Below are 23,066 nucleotides of genomic sequence, written 5' to 3'. Positions count from 1 at the left end.
TAACAGTGTTCATCGTCTTCCCTTCTTCACAGATACGCTCCTGGCCACAGCATCATATGGATCCGGGTCGCTCTCCTCAGTAGCTTGCTCGGCATCTGCGTCGCTCGAGTGATCCAGCTCGCTGGTTTCAATGTCATCCGTTGGCGACGTCGCCTCCCCGCGAGACAGCCTGCCCATCCGCTCGGACCACATGGTAGGTGTCAGCGGCCGGGAGTACGTGTATCTGCTTGAGCTGGGACGGATAGGGCTCGAGTTGTCCATTCCTTTGCTCGGCGGCCGCGAAAAGTTGAATTCGGGAGTCGCATGAAAATCGTGTGTGGTAGCTGTTGTCGCAAGTCCTTTGTGTTGTGGAACATTGATCTGGCTCTTGCTGGATCTCTTGAGGCGCGGCTTGCGATGAGCAGTCGGGGAATGGTTGCCTTGCGACCTCGATAACAATTCATCGCGCTCTTCAGCTGCCGTTTCATCGTCTGTGATGCCCATGTCCAACACAATCCGTCCATCGGGTAGTGTTTGGACGCTGCCGCCGGATCGACGCCGTCTCCGGGGTTGGTTTGCGCTAGTTGCCGAGTGGCCAGCAATCGGCGCGGGCGACTGAGAGACAATAGTAGGCATCATGTTTATCTGCATGCGACCCATCTCTGTGCTCATCTCGCGTAGATTCCTCTGACTCTCGGAAAACACGACCCGGGTGCGGAGGTGATGGACGGCCCGATCCAGCGCAAGCTCAATGGCACAACGGTCTTTTATTCGACTCAGCCGGGGCCAAGTCGCCCTTTCGCCAAGGATGCATGATCGGAGCATGAAATCCACCGTAGGATTCGTGAGTAGCTTCGGCAAATCGTTCATGGCAATTTCTGGTAAGATGGTGATGTCACCCGAGTATTTCTGGCTCAGGATTGTTCGGCACTTGGTCATCAAGTTGGGGAAGATACCCAGCTCAGCCATGAATTGCAGCCGATGCAGAGCCTCGTCTCTTGCCAACGATGTAAGGGTATACGTCCAGTCAACGTCATTGGAGCGCGATGTGTTTGGAGCCGTGGGTTTGTTGTCCTGCGGAAGAACGTCGTCCTTGGACAGGAACGGCACAACATGCGGATTAACCTGGCAAACGATGAAATGGTTCACATTAAACATTTCTGCCAGGCGAGTCATGGGCAAATCATTGTCGACGGATCCGTCAATAAATCGCTGCGGAGTTGGCGTCCAGGGATGATGTTCGCCAGTGATGGGATCCTTGACCAGCAGAGGCGAAGAGGTGTACACCAGCGGGAGGGAGCAAGATGCGGCCACTGCAGACCAAATCATGACATTCGGCGCAGTGACGTAGTTGAGGAGTCGGGGTAATTCGTAGATTGACGCAGTGGACACGCAAATGTTGAGAATGCGTCGAGTCCGGTTGTACGCTTCCTGAAATGTCATGTCTCCCGTCAAACTTCGCATCACCCGGGTGAGGTTCTCAATGTTGGACCAGCTGCCTTCTGTCAAGAGGCGCTTCAAGTGACCCAGGACGCCAATGTTGCTGTCCTCTGACTCAAAAACTGCCAGATCGCCGTATGGAAAGTCTCTGACAAGTTCGGGTATCTCTTCGTCTGTCTTGGTGCACATGACAGCGCATACGATGCTTCCTGCGCTGGCGCCAGATATGATGCGCGGCAGCAGCTGCTGTTCAAACAGGGCCTTCAGAACGCCAATGTGTGTCATGCCAAAGGTTCCTCCCCCTGAAAGCAGCAATGCACTGCGGCCAAAGCTCTGTCGAGAATACAACATGCCCTCCAAGAGATCCTTGACCTCGATGGTGTGACGATTTAATGCGCTCTGCGCGACGATAGCGTCGATGGTCTCGATGGCCGACTCAACATAGCGTTCTATCAGCTCCTTGGTGCCGGCATGAGAATGCCGATACAAGTCGACACTGTCCATGCCCCCGAGATCGCGACTGAGCTCTGTGCGAATGAGGTGCATCATGGACCTGATGTCGTTGCTGAGTCGAGCCTCATCAAGAGCGCGGAGGCGTTCCTGAATAAGCAGGAAATCATATTCGCCTGATGCGGTATCCCTCTTCCACTTGTCATTGCCCTCTAGGGTGTCAAGTTCTGTAGCAGCTGTTTTCCATTGTGAGTAAGTTTCAGCCTGTCATCACATTTGATGTTAGTACCATAAGCCCAATAAACCGTACTGAAAGGGTCAACGTACTGTCTTCATGTGAGCAGAGAGGACGGCCTTTCTCTCTTCTTTTAGTCGAGCTCGTTGACGTTCCTCAGCAGTCAACCCATCCCTCCAGGAAAGGAGCGCATCGTTGGCATCCTTTAATGTTCTGGATACAACTTTCCGTAGTGTGCGGCCGCTGGCTTGCTGGGATGAAAGCTTCTCTAGTTTTATCTCAGCCCGGGGTAGAGTTTTGGCTTCTGTGACATGAAGGCCAGGAGCCTTGTGGGCTGTCACCAGAAGATCAGCCATTCGGAGCGACCTCGATTATCAAGACAAGCGGCGGGAACTTGATCGGGTATGTTGGGTCGTCGGCTTAATTTAATCCATGATATGGTGTAAGACGGAGCAGTACGCGCTGGCTTGGCAGCCCCGGATGATTAGTGTCAGTGGCAAGCGGAATCCGGGGTAATGTCAGCAAGCCTACGCGGGCTGCCTTGCACTCGAGGGGTAGTGGTCAGGATATCGGGCTTGAAAGGCGATGCAACGAGTGTCAGACGGAGCTGCTAGAATTGATGTGTGGACTGGAGTCGCTTGTGACACACACTAGCAGCAACAGCAGCTAAGTTGAACCAGAGTGGCGGTAATATCTTATATATCGAGCACTGGATATTGGGGGCCGAGAGCGGGTTGCGAATGTTGCCCAAGTGGCGGCGTGGGTGACGTTGGATCTGGTGTCACAAAGGTCTGTCTGGTCTGGGCTGGTATGCCGTGGCTGACGCACAGTTTCCGTTCAACAGGTGACTATGATGCAGACAGTATCGACGAGGTCTGGGTGGTGTAACGGCTTGGTCGGGAAGGCCGTTGGAGTTCTGGAAGTTTAAGTGCAAGTCGGGAAGTTAAGGCTGGAATGGTAGTGGTTGTATTTAACTTCCGAACCGGAGGACTTCAGCAAACGAAACGAAGCCTGTGCACTAAATCTGGGGTCGAACTCGGCTCGGCTGGGCTTGCTAGGCTTGGGGTAGAGGCGGGTCGAGTCTGGTAAGACGAGTCGTGTGCGTCGCGGGATGGAAGAAAAGGGATGTCGGTAGAGTATGCAATGGACGGATGTGGTCTGCTGAATGCCTTGGATGGACATGGAGCGGATATGCAGCAACAAGGATGGCGATGTGGCCTGTGTTGGAATTCGAGTCTGGTGAGCGGAACGGTTGGATGGTTGGATGGATGGGTCAATGTGGATGGATGGAGCGGATCGAGTGGAAAAGTGGTGACGATTTGACCATGGACTTGAGCATGGATGGATATGGAGAAGCACAACGGGCCATCAAATGAATGCATGTGAGCGCCAGTGACGCAGCCCCAGACATCTGGAGTCTGCTGACCGCCATCTGCCACCAAGAGCGGCCCCAGCAGGGATCAGTTTGTTGTATGACGCCAACCGAGAAGGAAAGAGCAGAGCAGAGCAGAGTTGAGATCTCAATTCCGTTCGATCCAAGAGGAGCCGAGAACTGGGAGAATCAAACCAGACACATCTTGATCCTGTGCAAACATGACTTGCAAGAGGCCATCAAACCGCACTGCTGGTGCACTCGAAGCCAACCGGATATTTGAACATTGCATCGTACAACTTTGATCAACATGCTTTAATGTTGATCTGACATCTGCCACCCGCACCATCCACAACCACTCACTCACTCAATCATGGCCACCATCTCTCATCTTATCCCCGGCCCAGCAAGCATCTGACCATACAGCCCTACCGCATTATTGGATGTCTGGCCGCCATTTCCAATCCCTCTCGGAGCCTGCTGCATCGTGGATGGGCAAAGTAACCATGGCGCGAACACGAACACACACATTCATTGTCGTGGCTGACTGGAGTCGTCAGTTGGTTGGAAGGGCTCAACCCTTTTCACATGCCATCGCATTTTGCAACATGACATTCGAAGACAACAAGCTTCACTGTAAACGCCATGCACAAGTCTCGCATTGCCCTTACATATTGTCCCTTTTGATCTTTGATATCCAGGGACATATTGACACAGACCAGTTCACATGTCTGATTCTTGAAAGTGGCTGTTCAATGTTCTAGCCTCCACCTTGATTCAGGCTGCCAAGTAACTCAACTCATGCCCCCATACGGCTCAGACGGCAGTATGCTCAATTTCGGAGTGACAAGACAGTAAGACCTGCCGATACGTAGGAATCCGCCTGATGAAAACCTCACAGATGCATTTATTTTTCCATCAACGACATGGGTTTTTCTATTCTACGAGTTGAGTTGCCCACAGCCAGTGAGGTGATGCACCTGCCGGATGAGTCACCAATGTGTCAATCGCTCTTTCCTCATTTGGCCAATTGAGCCTTCTTGACGTTGAAACTTTGAGATGCAGAACGAGCTGAATAAGGATTTGCTATTATTTTTTTAGTTCAATGGACTGGCTGACTTGTTCATATAAACTCGCCGTGATCTTTTCCAAAGTTGCACCAATTTTCGTAACTCATCACTCTTACTGATGTGAGTCTCACCATTGTATATACACATATAAGCCAACTCACCTTCCGTCAAACATCATGGACCAAGACCAACAGATTGAACGGCCGCAAACGCCCCCATATCAACCCAATGCCGGCGTTACCATGTCGCGCGATGAAATGGAAACTATTGTAAAGTCTGGTTTCCCACAATCAAAACTAATCAGTGTCTCTGCCGTTCCTACATCCGACTCGTTCAACAACCGCATCTATTTTCTTGGTCTCCTACACACGGACGATACCAAACAAGACGTCGCCTTGAAGATCAATGGCAGATTTTTCGGAGCCAGCAAAGTTCAAAACGAAGTAGCATGTCTGCAGCAATTGGAAAAACATTGTCCGCAAATACCGTCTCCCCGTGTTCTCGCCTGGTCAGACGATGGCCAGATGGTCTCTTTTACAACTGCTCACAAGACGGGCCAAGTAAATATTGGAGCATCACATCAACTACATGGACATAGTCATGGTGGCTGGATCTTAACGACCAAAGTACCAGGCACCACGGTGTCAGTATCCGACTTGAATGATGAGTCGTGTCGAGTCTTGGGCAGACAACTGGCAGATATCGTTTCAGACTGGCGACATAATATTCCCTCTCAGCCACGATGCGGTAATATTAAACTACCCCCGCAAGATGAGAGCGAAGAAATGGAAGGGAAAGACACAAAAGACAGCCTTATCATACAAGGCATCGTCATGGACAACTTTGAGCCGCCAGAACCTGTGCAAACAGTCAACACATATCAGAAGCTCCGTTTAGGCGAGAAGATGAGAGAACTCGCAACAACCGACACATACGCACCAAATAGGCACTTGCTCCCGATTCTTCAAAATTTCATCGACAACGATCTCCCAAAGATGAAGCTTGCGCTGCCACCTGCAGCCTACCAGTCCGGCCGTACTTTTGTCTTCACTCATTATGACCTCGCCCCCCGCAATGTCCTTGTATCTGGGCAGCCGCCAACAATTACAGGAATTGTAGACTTCGAGTTTGCAGGCTTCTTCCACCCGATGGAGGAGTTTTTGAACGATTGCATTGACAACAGAGCGGATTGGCCGGTTACACTATACACAGCATACCAAGAGCGACTGGAAGAGAAGGGAATCGCAACGCCCATCGGCTCCATGGACCAGGAAATCTGGAATAGGAACTACTGGCTTGAAATGGTGGTGAATTACGTAGCTCCTTGGTGGCTTCCGGGTAGACACAAGGCAGAGGGTCTGGCGGATCAGTTGAAAAAGGCTGAGACTGTAGTTTTGAACGGCTTGGCAAATGCCTCGCGAGAACGGGGCGAACTGGCGCCTGTGCCGGCTTACGGAGACTTAACAAGGGACTGAACACCATCACATATTGAGACTCAATTGGATTAGAATGCTACAATCTGTTCCCCTTGACAATGTCTCCGTGGGTGGGTGTATGTTCAGTCCAACGCAGTCAAAGGGCCTATTCCCCACCACTGATCTAGCGTACACAGAAATAGATTCCGAAACATCAAGGAGTCCATCAACAAAGAAGAGGAAATGAGTGACAACTATAGACCAAAGAAAGGGACATGTGGTGCGAGCGGCATGTATCATCTCGATCCATCAGTATTTACATCTATGACCCAACTGATACCTAGATATCTTCCTACGACAATATATACAACATAATCGGAAGGGGTACCGATGATGCTCTGTAGCATTTTTCGGCCATGTTTACAGTAGTTCATTCACAATCTCGGGGCAGCCAGCCCCAACGATTCAGATTTAGCAACGTACCGACGAAATTTGATCGTTCATGCCGGCGGGCAAACTGTTCATCTGCTGTCCCTTTGCGATTTTTAGGTTCCTATCGACTCGTTAGTGTTGTCTGGCTGTGTAGAGCAAACCATGAATACTTACTGGCCCTTGCAGTCATTGTCCCTAAGTCCCTTCGTTAGCATAATGCCTCCACGCATGTTCATTCAATGGTAAACCTACTTGAAAGCAGTACATTCGCGAGTATAACTTCCACCTAGGGAAGAAACCGCATTGTTAAAGTCAAGCGGGAGGTTCGCTGCAACAAAATTAGTTCAACACTTCCTCCAAGACACTGCCGCGTCGCAATACATACCGCATTTGCCGACTATACATCCAAGTTAGCATTTGTGCTATTCTATCCATGTTCCTGAGTCCATGTTCCTGAGAACTTACATTTTCCGCGAACACCGACACATCCACCCTTCTTATTGGTGTCCTTGCAAACGTACACCTGGTAGCTATTGGGATCACCGCTGTTTGAGCAAGACTCGTAAAACGACTTGGCAAAGTACGTGTACGCATCAGCATGTTTGATGTTCACATCTGCTGAGTTCTTCTTCACGGAATCGTAGCCGTAGCCGTGGTCACCTGTTCCTTTGACCTGAGAAAGATGAGTTGCCTCGTGGATGAGCACTGTGCCCTGATCACCCCCGTGGCATTGGTTGTTCGAAGGGGGAATCGACTTGAAGAAGGTATCGCAGAGAACCATGTCACTCTGTCCAGGATACGTAAGGGCAACAGCACCGCCGTCGCAGCCCTTGTGCACGTCGTAGCAGTAGAGGCGTGCGTACCCTGCCGTCATGGACGAACATACCTCCCCGACCTTGCGGAACACATCACTCACAGTACCGCGAGTCTTCTCATCAGATCTCTTGAAGTACTCGTCCATGCGAGATGCCTGCCCCTGAGCGGCTTCGTATTGAGCCGCAGCGGACAGTTCGCGGCACCGGTGCATGGCGTTTGTGACTACGTTTCGACGATCGCCATCACAACGGGTAACGGCGCGCTTGAAGTCGGCGTACGCTAGGGTGCGGGATTCAGACGCCTTGGAGCCGTCGACTTGAATTTCCAAAACGTTGGAAGCATATGGGATAGACCCGGTGATCCTGTTCTGTTCGTTCGCAACGGAGATGGAGTCGTTGGCCTGGACGGTGTACAGTCCTCCTTTAGACAGGTCAAACATGGCAGCTAGATCAAAGACATTTTCGACCGTCTTGCCCGCGCCAACAGTTTGGAACGCCGAATCATCTAGATATTGCTGAATGACGCGGACCAAGGCGCCATTGAAGCCGACGCGGGTATCTAGGAACAAATATTAATGACCCATAGATGTAATTGACACATGCAAACATGGACTACAACATACTGTTGGAAGTGACGAGGACCTTTTCAACAGGTGCCTGACTAAGGATAGTGCCCGTCTTGAGCAGCTTGATATCCTTGTCGCCTGTATTGGTAATAACGGCCTTGACTTCAGTGTTGCCAACGAGCTTCAAATCTACCGTCAGATCAGCCCCAGCAGCTGGGGCAGCAACAGCCAAAGCTGTCAACGCAGCTAGCGAAACAGGCAACTTCATTGTAAAGTAAAGACGGAATTCCTTTGACCAAGATGTTCACTTGGGCTTGCGAGTCAAAAAGAAAGGAAAATATAGCTTTGGATAAAGGGTTAAAGAACACTTAAATATCGTGTCAAGTCCTTTCATGTGAGCCCGCAGGCTTTCGCTTCTGAAACGAGGTTCACGGGCCATTTCACTGACATAAGAATCGTTACGTCTGCACAGATGGTTCTTTTGTCTGGTCTAGAGCGTTTTATGATCCTCCCTCCGAACCATACGGGGAGTTGACGCTGTGGGAAGATTCCGTCTAGATGTGGCGGTGGTGCCTAATCACGCATTCTGGAAGTTGTGGATATTGTGGAACGAGTCACTGTATAATGGTGGTGAATCCTATCGGAGACACTGCCTGATATTGTAGATTGGAATACGAGCAGTCAAGAAGGAGCCATATTGGCTGGTACAAGATTATAGAACCGCCGAGTTTGCGACCATTATTGTAGAATACACCATTCGGCCCAACCGAGGGAAGCACCATTGTAGGAATTTGGATAATTGTACCACTTACATTACAGGATCGGAAGGTGTTTTTTTGATCCAGCGATCCTTCAATTTTAGTCCCCCACTGGAAAGCAGTGACCACATTGCATGCCATGCGTATGTTGGCACTGACGTTTTGGCATCACTGCAGACGTTACTGTATGTGTAGTACTTAGGAATAGAGGTGTATACTACAACAAGGCAACAGTAATGAGAAGCTTAAAGAGAGGCACTCAAATTAAAGGACAATATTGTGGGAGAATGTGGCGGTAGAGTTGTGGAACTTGAGCATTGGCCGGCTTTGCGATGGAGTCGCCTTTACGATTCTTCAAGAGCAACACATTTAAATGGTTCAAGGACGGTATGTATGGAAATTAGTTCGGTCCTGAATTAGATTCACACTACTGAAATTGAGCATCTTTTTGCATAATAGTCATAAAGGTTGGGTTCAATATGGGGTTGAACAAGAATACATATTTCGCGCAAACCCGGAGCCAGATGCCTTCCATTATGTAAGATGGAGACTTCAAATAGCTGCCTAGGTGGGCTGAAGCAATGTATGCGGGAGCTGAAAGCTATACCAAAAAGCGAGGATTATAATGGGATCAATTTAGCAACGACTATGGGAGTCTGAGTGTGTAAGCAAGTCCACAGTGAAGAATGACTTGTGATCATAGGTCCTTCTCCAAGTCACATTCCGAAGACAACCCCTTAACCCGTATTAACAAAGACCACACCCGTTCTCGTCGAAGCAATCCTTTCCTAAACGTAATGTTAGCATATGTCCATAGTCAAGGGCTGGTGTGGTTAACATACGGCACCGGGCCTTGCAAGCAGCTCCTCCTCTTGGGTCAAGACATTGAAGAGGACAAAGGTTGACGCATTTATGACAGGCGGCTCGGTCGCATTTGCGGCCCTCGAGTGTTTTTTCCTTGACGAGTTGTGCGTTGATGGCCAAAGCACATGTTAGGAAGGCGAGTGCGTGCTTAAGATACATTGTAGTGATAATTCTTTAAAGAGTCAAGTGTTGAGGTGAGGTTGGCAGCTAGTTGCAACTTGATGAGTACGTGGAATTGTAAATGCGACAGGAAGGATGCTGTTAAATAGTTAGAATTTTCTGTACAATCAGAATTCAAAGTTGTTTCATCATCGATCAACGTCTTCTTCCTCTTAGTTGTCAATCAGTAAGCTTACACTGTATGTTTTGGTAAGGATCATCAAACAGATTTAAGCATATCAATCCTTTGAAGTATTGGACTAGAAATACTATTGCAGGGCTGGGTTTCCAGAATGAGAAGGTGTTTATCAAGCGATCCAGGATGATACAGCATAGCCCGGCACTTTGTCTCGTTGTTTTCGATTTATTAACAATTGTGCGTCTTTTATACGAATATATAATTAAGAGATCTAAGAATCCTATCTAAGAGGATAGCCCGACTAAAATTCTTGGTTATCATAAGAGCAAGCGTGTATTCTATCCAGCCTACTGGGTGTATCTGTTTAAATTTCTGTAACCGCTGTCTTGTTTGTTAGTAGACTTGATACTACAAACTTCATGCCGGACCCCGTAAATATTAAGTAGATTAAACTGTTAGTTTCCAGGGTCGCTTGCCGCTTTGGGATGCAACGCGCTGATCTCTTTAGAAATTCTCGCTCCGACATCCGAAACAGCAAAGCCAACAAAATTAAGTATCGATCAAACATAAACGGGTTTGCCCTGTCGCATTCCTCGCCTGTTTCTGCATAAGGGAAGAAGGAGGATGGATCTACAGAAACCACAAAGCAGTATCCAAGCCCTGTGTTCTAGCTCAAATTGAAATTATACAACTTGACTTCAGTTGAAGCTCCGAGAATGAGCCTCCAAGTACGACGTACTAGTCTGCAGCTTCTAAACTGCTGATGGATTGCATGTCCGGTTCCACAGTAACGCCTACTCTCAGCAATCATGCAAACTTGAGGACAACCCGCTAGGCAAAATGCGCAGGTATGAGACGGTCAACTTCGTGAATCCAACTGGTGCTGATCCAACTCAGCGGAATCCCCAATTAAGTAAGTCGAGTTGTACCCCCTATGAAGCATCAAGGTTGCCGTCTCAAGACATTCCATGCCAGAGAGGCTGAGATGCCGGCCGGCAGGTCCAAGATGGCGCAGCTCGTACGAGTTGAGGACGGATCGTCACCGTTGCACTCCATATTAAGCGAAAGTTGGCTAGAGTGACGGTGATTTGCTCTAATTTAGACAAATCTGGAACTCAGAGGTCTCGGCTCAACCATGCGCTTACAAATAAGGCTGTGGTTAGTTTCTGAACATCCCGAGTTCCGGAGCGGGAGCCGGATAGACGTGGAGTTCAGCACATAAGCTTACACGAATCCTTCTACCAGAAACAAGGGCTTCTTCGGCACCCATTCACTCGCAACTAAACATACTATCATAGATACGTTGATCCAACTTACATCATAATTTGGCAGGGGAACAGCCAAACAGGGACAAGATCGTAGGCGAACCAGAAGGTAGCTGCTCGTAGTTGGGTTCTCGACGTGGAGTATCATTTGCTTCAGTTTAAGTCGCGGGGGACACATGCAGAGTTCGTTCACCAACATGGGTTGCATGAAGATCAACTATCGTTAGATGTGCTCTGGACAATGCGCAAAATGGACCGGCATCCACGTGAAGGAAGTAAACTACCTGGCCACTTGCTTACGAGATATTCTGTTTAAAGACTGACGTATGTATGTAACACTTGTTGATAGAGGTATAAAAGGCATCATTGTCTCAACGAAAGTCCAAAACAAATTAGAATCTCACCAATTCATTCATACTCTTTGCAATTTATTGTCAACATGAAGCTCGCCATCTTTTCTATGCTTCTGGCCACATTGGCAGTAGTCGATGCCAAGAAGCCTCACTGCAAGAAGCCAGGTGAAGCCTGCGTGTCTACGAGAAACTGCTGCCACGGAGTACGTTGCTGACTGGTCATAATTGAATGTTGGTTGTACTAATACTTTTGTAGCTCATTTGCCACGAGCATGGTGATGTAAGTTGTTACCTTTGAGCTTTTGCTGTTGACCTGCTAATGGGACTTGGGATATAGGGGCTTGCATCTTGTGTAAGTTATTAATACCCTGTGGAGAATATTCGCTGATAACATGCTAACGATACTTAGCTTTCTCGAGTAAGTACTTAGTAAAAGATGGATAGCAAGTAATATGCTAATAAAGTTACGAAGGACTAGGCTTGACTGGGTCCAATTGGGAGACTCCGGGGAATTGTGTTGAGGAATGGTGCTTTGCGGTGATGTCTGGAGTTGTCTTCTAGCTCTTATTCGACTGGAGCTTAGCCTCACACTGTCATTACCGATGGATATATATTGCTTAACAAGATTATTCTGCATACCGGCCTTGAAAGACATGTGGCAATGTGGTTACTTGTCAAAGTGCATTTTGCACCAGCACATTTGTATGCCGGTGTTGAGTGCGTATTTCCGTTGTCCCTTGTAGCTGTGAATTGTTGTGCCATGGAATAAAGCGAAAAACGACATGTAGTTCGTCAATTGTCGTGTCACCCTTAGTTGGTGGATCATCGGCTATCTCGTAAACCGACTTATCCATGGACAAAAACTATTACTGGTCACAGAGTCAGCAATGCCAAATTTCTTCGTATTCCGCATCTATTATTTGTCGAAAAAGATTTCATCTTCGGCTACTCCGGTAAATAAATAGCTACCCACACAGGTTCTTGATGCAAAGGAGACATTTTCCCATCCAAATTTGGTAAGTCGCCGGGATTTTGACCAATGACGTCATGTCCGGAGCATTCCCGCGGCATTTCCATGCCGACAGGGCAAAAAGGAACCAAACAAATGCCTTGCATTCGGCAGCAAAACAATTTGATGAAAGGCAGAGAGGTTCCAACTCCCGGCGTCGGCCGATTTGGTTGCCGGTTTTCGGCCCGGCTTCACCCAGTTTATCGGCCATTTAAATAGACGGCGACGAACTCGTCACTCACATTGTTCTATCTTGGGGAGGAGTAGAAAGAAGGGATTAAGACTCTTGATTCAATGCCTTGCCATGTCGGACGAAAAGAATAATGAACCAGAGAGGTTGCCCGTTCCATCGGAAGCACCTCACGGAAACCACCTTGGAAACCACCTTGGAAACCATCATGACGTCGAATCGTCACTAGGCGCCACCAGCGAAGATACCGACTTTGACGATGACGACAAATCGGAAGACCTCGACGGGCACCGCCCTACGCTGCGAGAAATGCGTTCCAATACATCATACTCGAGCTCTAGAAGAAGGCGCGCAGAGTCTGCTGCAACCACCACGGGAAGTCTAGCGAGAACCGTGACCCGGCGCGACACCATCATCTCCAGAATACGATCGCGGCCAGTTCCACAGTTCAGCCATCCTCTTGCCCATGTTCCCACGAGTGAGGCTGAACTCGTCAACTTTGAAGGGCCAGACGATCCCTATCACCCTCTAAACTGGGTGACAAACAAAAAGGCATCAACAACACTGCTCTACGGACTCGTCACCATGACGGCGACATGGGCATCGTCTTCCTACTCTGCGGGCACTGCACAGATTGCGCAGGAATTCCACGTCGGAACGCAGGTAGCCACCCTCGGAACGACATTATACCTCTTTGGCTTTGGACTCGGGCCGTTGCTCTGGGCGCCGCTGAGTGAAGTCTATGGACGTCGCGTCGCCGTCATGGTGCCCATGTTTATCGCCATCTGCTTCAGCTTTGGTAGTGCGACTGCCAAGGATCTCCAGACGCTCATGCTGACGCGATTCTGGGGCGCATTCTTTGCATCTGCGCCGGTAACCAACACTGGTGGTGTGCTGGGGGATTTGTACTCCCCAGCTTGGCGAGGCATTGCCATGGCTGGCTATGCAATGGCTGTTGTCGGTGGTCCCGTTTTAGGTACGTCCAACTGTTTTGACCCTGAAACGATGAAAGAAGAATCTTGCTAACTGTTATAATAGGACCAATAGTCTCTGCAGCCGTGGTAGAGCAACCTTCGCTAGGCTGGCGCTGGACCGAATACCTCACCGGCATCCTCCAAGTCGTCATCCTCATCGTGGCCATCATCTTCATCGACGAAAGCTACCCGCAGAAACTCCTCGTCTACAAAGCCCGGCGCCTGCGCCACGACACAGGAAACTGGGCGCTGCATGCGAAATTCGAAGAATGGGACGTCAGCGTCAGCGAGCTGGCGCAAAAGTTCTTGCTGCGACCTGTGCAGCTTCTGTGCACGCCGATTTGCTTCCTCATGGCTTTGTACGCTAGCTTTTGCTATGGGATTTTGTACATGCAGCTTGGTGCTATTCCCATCATCTTTGGCGAACTGCGCGGTTGGCAGCCTCTTGTTGCTACTTTGCCGTTTCTTTGTATCCTTATTGGCGCGATGCTTGGTTGTGGCCTCAACGTTTATAACCAGACCTTGTACAATAAAGTGTATCATGCGGTGGGAAATAGAGCAGTTCCCGAGAAGAGGCTACCTCCCATGATGCTGGGCTCCGTTCTCTTTAGCGGCGGTCAATTCCTCCTTGGCTGGACCGCCGATCCAAGCATTCACTGGATTGCGCCGTGCTTCGGGCTCATCATGCTCGGCACGGGCTTCTTTACCATCTTCCAAGCAGCGTTGAATTATTTGGTTGATACGTTTCAGGCATATGCCGCTTCAGCCGTCGCAGCAAATACCTTTTTGCGGTCTTGTTTCGCCGGCGCATTCCCGCTGGTTGTAGGACCGCTGTATCACAACATTGGCGTAGGGCCGGGGTCGAGCATCACAGGTGGTTTTGCGGCCTTGCTGATTCCTGTGCCTTTTGTGTTTTACAAGTATGGTAAGCGGGTGAGGGCCAAGTCGAAGTGGTCGAGGAAATCTGTTTTTGATGCATAGCAAGCGGGTATGATACCAATCGGAATAGTACATAGTAATCTTAATTGGAATGATGACGCGTGATGAGTTCAACTGTAGCTACGTGATGAAAGCACGCTGGTATCACGTTCTCATTTTGACTATCGTGTTATATGTGCTTATTGTAAATGCATGTTAAGATGCTGCAGAACCAGATTGTCTAGAACACCCTCGCCAAACCGCTCACTCTACCCATTTACACCGAAATGCGTCATAACCACTTCGTCACCGTGATCCATCAACCAGTCACGACATCTCTGAACATCGTTTTCTTCCCCCTCCAACGGCACACTCGGCCCTGGCCGCTTCCAGAACGGTCTTTCGAACCACGAAGGCCAAAATCCGCCGAATTCCCAGTCAATGATGGCATTAATCTTGAGTGTGTCAGGGTCAACTATCACGTTATGTTGACCGAGGTCGTTATGACAAAATACATAATCCGCTTTTCCGTCTCTCGGTCTCCAGCAGCTGTTGGGTTTCCACTGCCCACTCTGGACTCGTTGGGGAGCGCATAAAAGCGATTTACCGGGCACACCTGGGGTATCCGACCGTAGATACTGTAGAGTTACCACATGTTGTTCTAGCTCCTTTATCACTGTTTCCTTTTCATCTTGGTTTAGCTCTCTCATGCTGACTCCCTCCACAAATTGCGTTTGTAGATAAAACGCCCCGTCGTCTTCAAAGGTGCATTCCGCAGGTGGCAGCGGGATGTTTGTCTCTTTGCGGAGAAACCGTAAAATAGCAGCATCCGTCTTCCATCGCTGGGGATATGTTGTCGAAGGGATTATGACGGTATTATCGGACACTGATTGCCATTCATGCTTCCGTAGTGTTCGTTTCATAAACCAGTTACCGACGTGGAAGTACTTCTTGTCAGCAAGGACTACTGAGCACCCGGGCTCTCGACGGTCATTCAGTTCTTGGTTCGTTACCATTACAATTATGAGCAATTACTAGCGATAATGAAGTGTCATCTATATCGGGATGTATACAAAACATGCGGTGTGTTTGTGGATGCGGGGGTGAAGTAGAGAGTATTGGCAGTGTTGGTTCAGAAGCATTCTACGTACATGCGGTTGCACACGAGCAAAGTCACGAACTGCAATTGGTGGTTGGTTTGAGATGGATGCCTTGATTGCTCAAGGAGAAACGCGACTAAGCAGGATGGAATTGCAGGCTATGTGCAGTGCAATAGAGAGTTGTGGTGTCGGAGTTGCCAACTTCCACATCTGAATTGGTCAATGCACGGGCAACATGTTGCGAATGATTTGCTAGTTGTAGATGAACATTGTTACTCTGGCGACTAAGCTGCGATATGTAACCGCTCTGAGTAATTAAGTTATGCGTGTATTCAACCATGTTTGCTGCAAGGCTGAAGTTCATCATCACTCTTATGGTCACTCTTCATTGGAAACAAACAGTTAAACAGCTGATTGCAAAGAATGCGGTCATGTTCGCACCGCAAAACGAAACTCAATTGCGGCTTCTGCTCTATAACACAAATTAAAGAGCAGGCTCCTTGGTATTTCGAGCAAGCTTTGCTCGCCAGGCACCAACACGACACGACTCAGCGTCCGCATCTATCCCACGATCTGACAAATTAACTGCTCGATGTGTTTTGGCCACGTTCGTTCTGTTCCACGATATCCGCAATGATCGTTGCCATGAGTAAGGGCAACTAAGTTAGGGCAGCTTCGGGCCGCGTTCAAGAACAGCTTCAAACTGTTCTGTGGAACCAAGCTTCCGCTGATCTCCAACAAGCTTCGAGTTGGTTGAGCCATCGCTGGACACTGAGATCCGAAGTCCGAAGTGGCTGAGAAACCGTGTGGGTTGCCAACTAAAACCTGTCAAATGCCAACAAAGATGCTGAATCAGCCCCAACGGTCAACTTTGACGCGAATCGCGAGGATCCACAGTTATCCATGGCAGAGTTGCCAAAAGGGTTACTGCAATGATGCGCAGAGTAGCATCCAAGCCATAGCGGAGGCTGATTAATTCTTAAATAATATCATCAGTTGCTGTCAGCTCTGGCCAGTGAATAGAACCTCGCGGACCGTGTGTTCGTAGTTCCGACTAGGTATCGAGACATACGCGTGTTCCTGATAACTTAGTAATTGTTTATCTTGGGCGTAGAGATTGCTGCATGCAGACCGACATGGGAAAGTATAAAATATGGGCAGGGAACGGCATCCAACGAGATGCAGATATCGACAAGCCATACAGCAACCCCTCATCTTTACATCACCACTTTCTCAACAACTCAATTGAAGAAAACGGGTCATCAGGACTTAACGTGCAAACATAAAAACCATCTGTGAACAAATTGCAACAAACCATCAACAAAAATGTCCAAGATATTCACTGTTTTCGGCGCCACTGGCAACCAAGGCGGTTCTGTTATCAGAGCTGTTCTCGCCGACCCAGTTCTATCCAAGGAATACAAGCTACGCGGAGTTACTCGCGATGTGAACAAGCCCGCTGCACAGGCACTCAGTGCTAAAGGTGTCGAAATGGTCAAGGTACGTACACTGTTGCATCACAAACTCACAAGTCCGTATAAGACGACCCTGACTGATTAACTGACTGACAATTATGTAGGCCGACATGTCTTCGCCTGAAGCTGCTGCTCCCGCTGTCCAAGGCGCACACTCCGTCTTCATGGTCACCAACTTCTGGGAAACCATGTCGGACAAGATTGAAATCTCTCAAGGCAAAGCCGTCACGGATGCCTCCAAAGCCGCTGGCGTCAAACACCTCATCTTCTCGTCGCTCATCAATGTCACGGAGGCGAGCAACGGCAAGCTCAGCCACGTCACTCACTTTGACGGCAAGGCCAAGATTGAGCAGTACATTCGCAGCAGTGGCATCCACTCTACCTTTGTGCAGCCCGGTGTCTTCATGAGCGGCTTCTTTAGCTTCTTCCGAAAGCAGGACGACGGCAGCTGGGCTTGGGCCATGCCCGAGGGTGTCAAGGTTGATGAAGCCAAGATTCCGCTATTCGACGCTGCTGTTGATACTGGTGCGTGAGCAAGTCTCCTTTGGTCAAAGGAAAAAGTGACTGACCACGTTTTTGTTTAGGAATTTTTGTCAAGGCAGCTCTCAGAAATACCACCGACGGGAAAATAATCCGCGCCGCCTCGGATTATTACACGCCTTCCCGCATTCTTTCTGAGTTTGAGCAAGTCACCGGCAAGAAGGTTGCCTACCGCGAGGTGCCCCATGAGATGTACAAGTCGTTCCTCCCGGCTCCCGCGGCAGAGGAGCTGATGGAGAATATGCTCCTGCTCCAGGAGCCGGGATATTATGCTGGTGCTGATCTCAAGGACAGTCTTGAGCTGTTGGGACAGGATAAGCCGACTTCGTGGAAAGCATTTGTCGAGGAGAACAAGGAGAAGTGGGATTGAGAAAACAAAACGGTTCTAATTGGTAATGGTACAGGGTGAAGGATCTTAATGAATCCAGATTGATTGACACGGTCCTGATATAGCTTGACCAACTAAATCTTGTGCATGTCATCGTGAGTGATTTGTTGGCAGCGGCAATTACGTTGCAGATGAAATGAAATCGAGTCTAACCGTCGGAGGGTTCCGAAATGGATTCCACAGTACACAGCTTGCCTGGATTGGATGAGTATGTATGTGTCTAAGTTGTGTCGGGCAGCGCAGCCACCTAGAGATTTAATTAACCAGCATGTCACTGCAACTTGATGAGTCGACAACCGCGAAAACGTATCGGAGTATTCTCCGTAAGGCCTTACCATTCTGACATGTATGCGAGCCTTGAATAAAACTCCATTGCAAATGCCAATTCCAGCCTCATAGATCCAATGTCACGCTCGTGTTTGCAACATCGTCATTCTGACTGTTCGCGACAACGTAATTACTAAGAATGCCCATGGGAGTACTTGACTTTTGACAATGTCATGAAACCCAAAGGCACACACAGTCGTTACATGCTGGCCGCCGGTAGTCGCAATGTAACAGACAGTAAGTCAGTCAGCAGCAGCATGATGCATGAGCGCCGCGTCAAGCCTGTAATTGTCGGGGGCGGGAACATGATCCTTCGCTTGTAAGAGCTGTAGCAGCCATACGCACAATTGCTGTTTGTGTGTACTCCGTAAAGATGGTTGTATTAACAAAGTCCGCGACTTCTCTGATCCTTCAAAATCGGTCGCAACCTACAGCACAACCACTCGCGGATTAAATTGTAAAAATTTCCTTTTCTCCATGTCAAGTTACCAGATGTCTTTATCCGGTCGATCTCGGACCTGTTTGGGACGGTTTCCAGCACCGCTGGCCTAGTGTCATCGGCCCTACAGCCACGGTTCTGTGTCGATCATGTACCGAACCAGGCGACGTTTCAGGACTGGATCTATCTCTGTTGAAAGGCACGAGGAGATATCAGGGGTCAGTTATCGGAACGCACAGCCAACCAGACAAGGAAGACACAACCACAAGACGAGGAGCGCACAACCAACAAGACAAGGAACACACAGCCAACCAGACGAGGAAGACACAACCAACAAGACGAGGAACTCCAATGGTTACCCTCTTCTCCACAATCTAGAATGGCATCCTCGGAGGCAGCTATTGGGGTGACAGAATGTGATATGTGCCAAATCCACCAGTTCTGTTACGTAACATATTAAATACTTGTAAAGCAACACTTGGGTTTCATATTTTAATTTAAGTGATAAACTCTTTATTAATACTGCAGAAGATGAAGTCGTGGTTCGCTATTGACGGGGCTCGCTTTGCTTCTTGCATAAACATCAACCAACACCACATCGCTTACATGCCAGAATTTCGTAAATTTCGCACGTACCACATACAGTCACTCTAGGAAGTGCCTTAGGCACCTAAAGTGCTAGATTTTAACCCTTAAATAGAGCTTCTTAAAGCGGGTTAGCTAGCTAGAAAGAATAAGAAGAATCCTCACGTTGCATATCGTAACAACATCCATCGACAGCACCACTGCAACCATCGCCTCAATCATGGGGGGCAAATCTCCATACACGCCGAGTGAGCTGGCGGACCTTCTCTCCAATTTCTACCAATTTCTCAGCACGCTTCATTATGATCCAGCAGAGCTCCAGCATCCCCCGACCGGAGGGTGGCCGGGATTAACGACTCGCGCCTTTGGAAACTGGAAGGACAAGACGGTGGTCGAGGTTCTTCGCCGGCTGCCATCTTCGCCGGCTGCCATATTTCCACAGCAAAGCTGCAATACATTACAAGTCAAAGTTAATTGATTACGCAACCGCTGACCTGGAGATGATTAAAAGCGATTGCACTGACCGCGAGGAGGACATCGAGTTCTGGTCCACCAAAGGGAAACGGCACCGCAAGTACATTGTCTACCTTGCCTTTGGGCATGAGAGCGGTGGCCGAGAATTGCTTCTAAACGTCAGAGATGGCGAGATCATCGAAGATGTGCTTGAAACGGATACCCTTTCGCCGTGTGATGTGAGAAGATATCTAAATAAGCTAAAACTGGCGTATCGGAGCCTGAAACTTATTCCCTGTGTTGGGAGAATCACTATTGAGGCGGACAAAGTACCCGAGACAGTCAGAAAGATTACCGAGGAGGAGGTTCTCGCGCAGAGTGTAAATTGGGGAACAGCTTTAGATGTACAGTATGTCAGGCAGCTATATCGGGAGCATGGATGGCCGGAAGCCTTTCGCCGGGAGGATGCCAAGGCGGCTGTTGACAGTTTAATGGGGTTGGTTATGGAGCGGCGCGATGATGAGTGGGAGATGGAGGATGAGTATTGGTTGTCTGAGGGAGAGGCTGAAGATGTGTCCATGTCGGAGGAAGATGTGAGGTCAGAAAATGATGAGCAGTAGCGACGTATTTGGGGATTCACCACGAGTGAATTCGGTTTGATAGACTCGATGGTTAACAGCGATGTGCTACAAGATTATTTGATACAAGGCTGCTTGATGCTTAGTATTCTCGGTCCAGTTCGTTCAACACAATTGTTCATGTCATTTGGCTTCAACACTCAATTAATATCCTTGTATCTCTGTCTGCAACCCCACAACATTTCCAGCAATCAAAATGCTGGGGAGTCGTAGTTAACATCCAAGACATCCATGTCTTGAGGCAACCCTGGTCATGGTCGGGATCCGGCACAAAATGGGGGTGGAATCTGGATGATGAAGGATCAGTCGGCCCAATCTTTTGATCCATTCAGAGGACGGTGCCTGGCGCCATTTCCCTTCCCCAGCTCTCTTCGTCAGCACTCAAACGCCGAATATCTAGTGGTGTGGACGGTGGAACAGGGTCATTCCATTCCTGGCTGTTTAAGTCGTCTCAAGCATCGACTGACACCTGTGATGGACCACCGGACTCTGCAACCTGGTGATAACCGACGATCCCCGATGTCTACATTGCACAAACAGCCAACTCGGGACTGCAACCGCATGATAAAGGATGAGCTAGACACATGCACCCCTGACCACAGGGCATCCCCAATCTCATCTTGTCTGCGGTCGCCAAACTAGTAACCATCAAAATGTAGTCCGCTAAAAGACTAACCGTAGTTACAAGTCAGCCTCAATGGTCGCGATGATCCCTACCAAATAGCGGGTGTTTCCCGTGGGCTGACACTGAAGCAGCCACTCATTGCCTAAACAGGCATGTCAGTTGTGAATGGAGACGCTTTTGAATGTCACCTCTTCTTGGGCCGTGATGAATGATCATGTCGGTCAAGCTGAGAGTTGAGACAGTTCTCTCATGAATGGGGAAAAAAAATGCTTCTCATGATTTGCGCAACGGTCGTTCTACATAGATACTTGGTAATAAACTCCCCTACCAAACATGCCAGCCCGTGAAATTAGTTTTACGTGTCAAGCAGATTCAGCAACATATTAAACGCATATAATAACCACACAACGGGGCAAGGAACTGTAGCGCCAGTATTTAGCCCTTCTGGGAACGTAGCATGCTGCACAAGGATTCTTCCAAAACGATATAGAAGAGTGCGCCTCAGGGGCCGTGGTGCGTCGCACTATACCGTAGGAGCCGGAGGGTAAACCTCTCGTTGGTGACATTATGCTTGCTCCGACGAGATAGCGGACGGGGCCGATGACACAAGGTCCGATTCTAGCAGACTAAGAACGAGCACACCAACTCATACCGGCGAATAGTTTAGATATCACGCGGCGGGTACGGAAGGACTCATGTCACGTTTCCACGGAGGAATTATGTGTCCTGTGAGTGAGCGTGGGGGCATGGAGTATGAAGCAGAGTGAGAAAGAGGAAAGAAATAAAGTATATATATCGTCGTGATATTCCTGATTTTACTGATAGCTAACACTTTTACGTACACTCACAAGCATAGAACAGAGATCCTTGATGGGTCCCGTCCTTTCCTTTCACATCTAAGTATTATTCATTGTACATATTTACAAATCTCGCTTTCATATACCTACGACATCTTGCGCTAGAAGCAACTCATATAAGTAGGACCACTAACATCAACTAAAATGCCTTCTCTCTTTACCATTGCAAGCCTTGGCCTTTTGGCTGGTACCTCTCTGGCCGCACCTAGACTCGTCCCCCGAGCTGACGGCACGCAGAATGTCGTCTACTGGGGACAGAATGGCGGCGGTGTTGTTGAGAACAACGACCTTGCGACCTACTGCACCAAAGAAGCTGGCATCGACATCATCGTCCTCTCCTTCTTGTACCAGTACGGCAACGGAAACAAGATCCCCTCCGGAACCATTGGCCAGTCCTGCTTCATCGCCACGTCTGGCGAGGGCCAAAACTGCGACGACCTAGCCAAGGCCATCGACACCTGCAAGTCCAACGGCGTAAAAGTCGTGCTCTCCCTTGGCGGCGCCTCGGGATCCTACTCCTTGTCTTCTCAGGAAGAAGCAGAAGCTATCGGCCAGAACCTCTGGGACGCGTACGGCAACTCTGGCAACGCATCCTCTGTGCCGCGACCCTTTGGCAAGACCTTTGTCAACGGCTGGGACTTTGACATTGAAAGCAACAGCGGCAACCAATTCTACGAATTCATGATTGCCAAGCTCCGAGCCAACTTTGCCTCCGACTCCAGCAACCAGTACGTCATCACCGGTGCTCCCCAGTGCCCCATCCCGGAACCCAACATGAACGAAATCATCACCAAAGCCCAGTTCGACTACCTCTGGGTCCAGTTCTACAACAACCCCGGCTGCTCTGTCGACGGCACCATCAACTACGACGACTGGAAGAAGAACGTCGCCAACACGCCCTCCGCCAGCGCCAAGATCTTCATCGGCGTTCCTGCGTCTCCCCTCGGCGCGACGGGGACGGAAAGCGGTGCCAAGTACTACCTCGAGCCGAGTAAGCTGGCTGCCCTTGTTGGTCAGCATACCAGTGATTCTGCGTTTGGCGGTGTCATGATGTGGGCGGCTGGATTTTCGGATGCGAATGTGAATAATGGGTGTACTTATGCGCAGGAAGCGAAGCGTATTTTGACCACCGGAAAGGCGTGCTAGTCTGGAAGATGAATCTTTGACGAAGTTTCTATATTTTGTGGGTGATAAGTTGGTGTGTAGATGAAGTTTAGGCTGTTGGCATTATCGTAT

At 49.2% G+C, this 23,066-nt stretch overlaps 8 protein-coding genes across 8 annotated transcripts; 5 read left to right on the top strand and 3 right to left on the bottom strand.

Annotated features, from left to right (window-relative positions):
* Nucleotides 1-9: 9 nt before the first annotated feature.
* On the bottom strand, nucleotides 10-2,460 carry VFPPC_09714 (patatin family phospholipase; the record flags this gene model as incomplete). The annotated part of the gene is made up of 2 exons (XM_018288202.1): nucleotides 10-2,133; nucleotides 2,197-2,460. 2 exons carry the CDS (start codon nucleotides 2,458-2,460, stop codon nucleotides 10-12), a joined length of 2,388 nt encoding a protein of 795 aa, XP_018141211.1.
* A 2,262-nt stretch (nucleotides 2,461-4,722) lies between these two features.
* VFPPC_09713 (protein kinase-like protein) lies at nucleotides 4,723-6,021 on the top strand (the record flags this gene model as incomplete). The annotated part of the gene is made up of 1 exon (XM_018288201.1): nucleotides 4,723-6,021. One exon carries the CDS (start codon nucleotides 4,723-4,725, stop codon nucleotides 6,019-6,021), a length of 1,299 nt encoding a protein of 432 aa, XP_018141212.1.
* Nucleotides 6,022-6,432: 411 nt separating this feature from the next.
* VFPPC_09712 (deuterolysin metalloprotease) lies at nucleotides 6,433-8,042 on the bottom strand (the record flags this gene model as incomplete). The annotated part of the gene is made up of 6 exons (XM_018288200.1): nucleotides 6,433-6,514; nucleotides 6,568-6,588; nucleotides 6,646-6,721; nucleotides 6,779-6,790; nucleotides 6,859-7,767; nucleotides 7,832-8,042. The coding sequence occupies 6 exons, from the start codon at nucleotides 8,040-8,042 to the stop codon at nucleotides 6,433-6,435; spliced, it is 1,311 nt and encodes a 436-aa protein (XP_018141213.1).
* Nucleotides 8,043-12,625: 4,583 nt separating this feature from the next.
* Nucleotides 12,626-14,466, top strand: VFPPC_09710 (MFS multidrug transporter; the record flags this gene model as incomplete). Its single annotated transcript, XM_018288199.1, has 2 exons — nucleotides 12,626-13,487; nucleotides 13,550-14,466. 2 exons carry the CDS (start codon nucleotides 12,626-12,628, stop codon nucleotides 14,464-14,466), a joined length of 1,779 nt encoding a protein of 592 aa, XP_018141214.1.
* A 1,598-nt stretch (nucleotides 14,467-16,064) lies between these two features.
* VFPPC_09708 (hypothetical protein) lies at nucleotides 16,065-16,265 on the bottom strand (the record flags this gene model as incomplete). Its single annotated transcript, XM_018288198.1, has 1 exon — nucleotides 16,065-16,265. The coding sequence occupies one exon, from the start codon at nucleotides 16,263-16,265 to the stop codon at nucleotides 16,065-16,067; it is 201 nt and encodes a 66-aa protein (XP_018141215.1).
* Nucleotides 16,266-16,829: 564 nt separating this feature from the next.
* VFPPC_09707 (NmrA family transcriptional regulator) lies at nucleotides 16,830-17,888 on the top strand (the record flags this gene model as incomplete). Its single annotated transcript, XM_018288197.1, has 3 exons — nucleotides 16,830-17,003; nucleotides 17,083-17,503; nucleotides 17,563-17,888. The coding sequence occupies 3 exons, from the start codon at nucleotides 16,830-16,832 to the stop codon at nucleotides 17,886-17,888; spliced, it is 921 nt and encodes a 306-aa protein (XP_018141216.1).
* A 1,589-nt stretch (nucleotides 17,889-19,477) lies between these two features.
* On the top strand, nucleotides 19,478-20,330 carry VFPPC_09706 (hypothetical protein; the record flags this gene model as incomplete). Its single annotated transcript, XM_018288196.1, has 2 exons — nucleotides 19,478-19,654; nucleotides 19,722-20,330. The coding sequence occupies 2 exons, from the start codon at nucleotides 19,478-19,480 to the stop codon at nucleotides 20,328-20,330; spliced, it is 786 nt and encodes a 261-aa protein (XP_018141217.1).
* Nucleotides 20,331-21,974: 1,644 nt separating this feature from the next.
* On the top strand, nucleotides 21,975-22,976 carry VFPPC_09705 (class III chitinase ChiA2; the record flags this gene model as incomplete). The annotated part of the gene is made up of 1 exon (XM_018288195.1): nucleotides 21,975-22,976. One exon carries the CDS (start codon nucleotides 21,975-21,977, stop codon nucleotides 22,974-22,976), a length of 1,002 nt encoding a protein of 333 aa, XP_018141218.1.
* Between the last annotated feature and the right edge of the window lie 90 nt (nucleotides 22,977-23,066).

The sequence above is a fragment of the Pochonia chlamydosporia genome, chromosome 6 (assembly GCF_001653235.2).
Source record: "Pochonia chlamydosporia 170 chromosome 6, whole genome shotgun sequence".
NCBI classification, from domain to species: Eukaryota; Fungi; Ascomycota; class Sordariomycetes; order Hypocreales; family Clavicipitaceae; genus Pochonia; species Pochonia chlamydosporia.
Note: the sequence above shows the minus strand (reverse complement) of the source record. Positions and strands in the feature narration are given on the sequence as shown.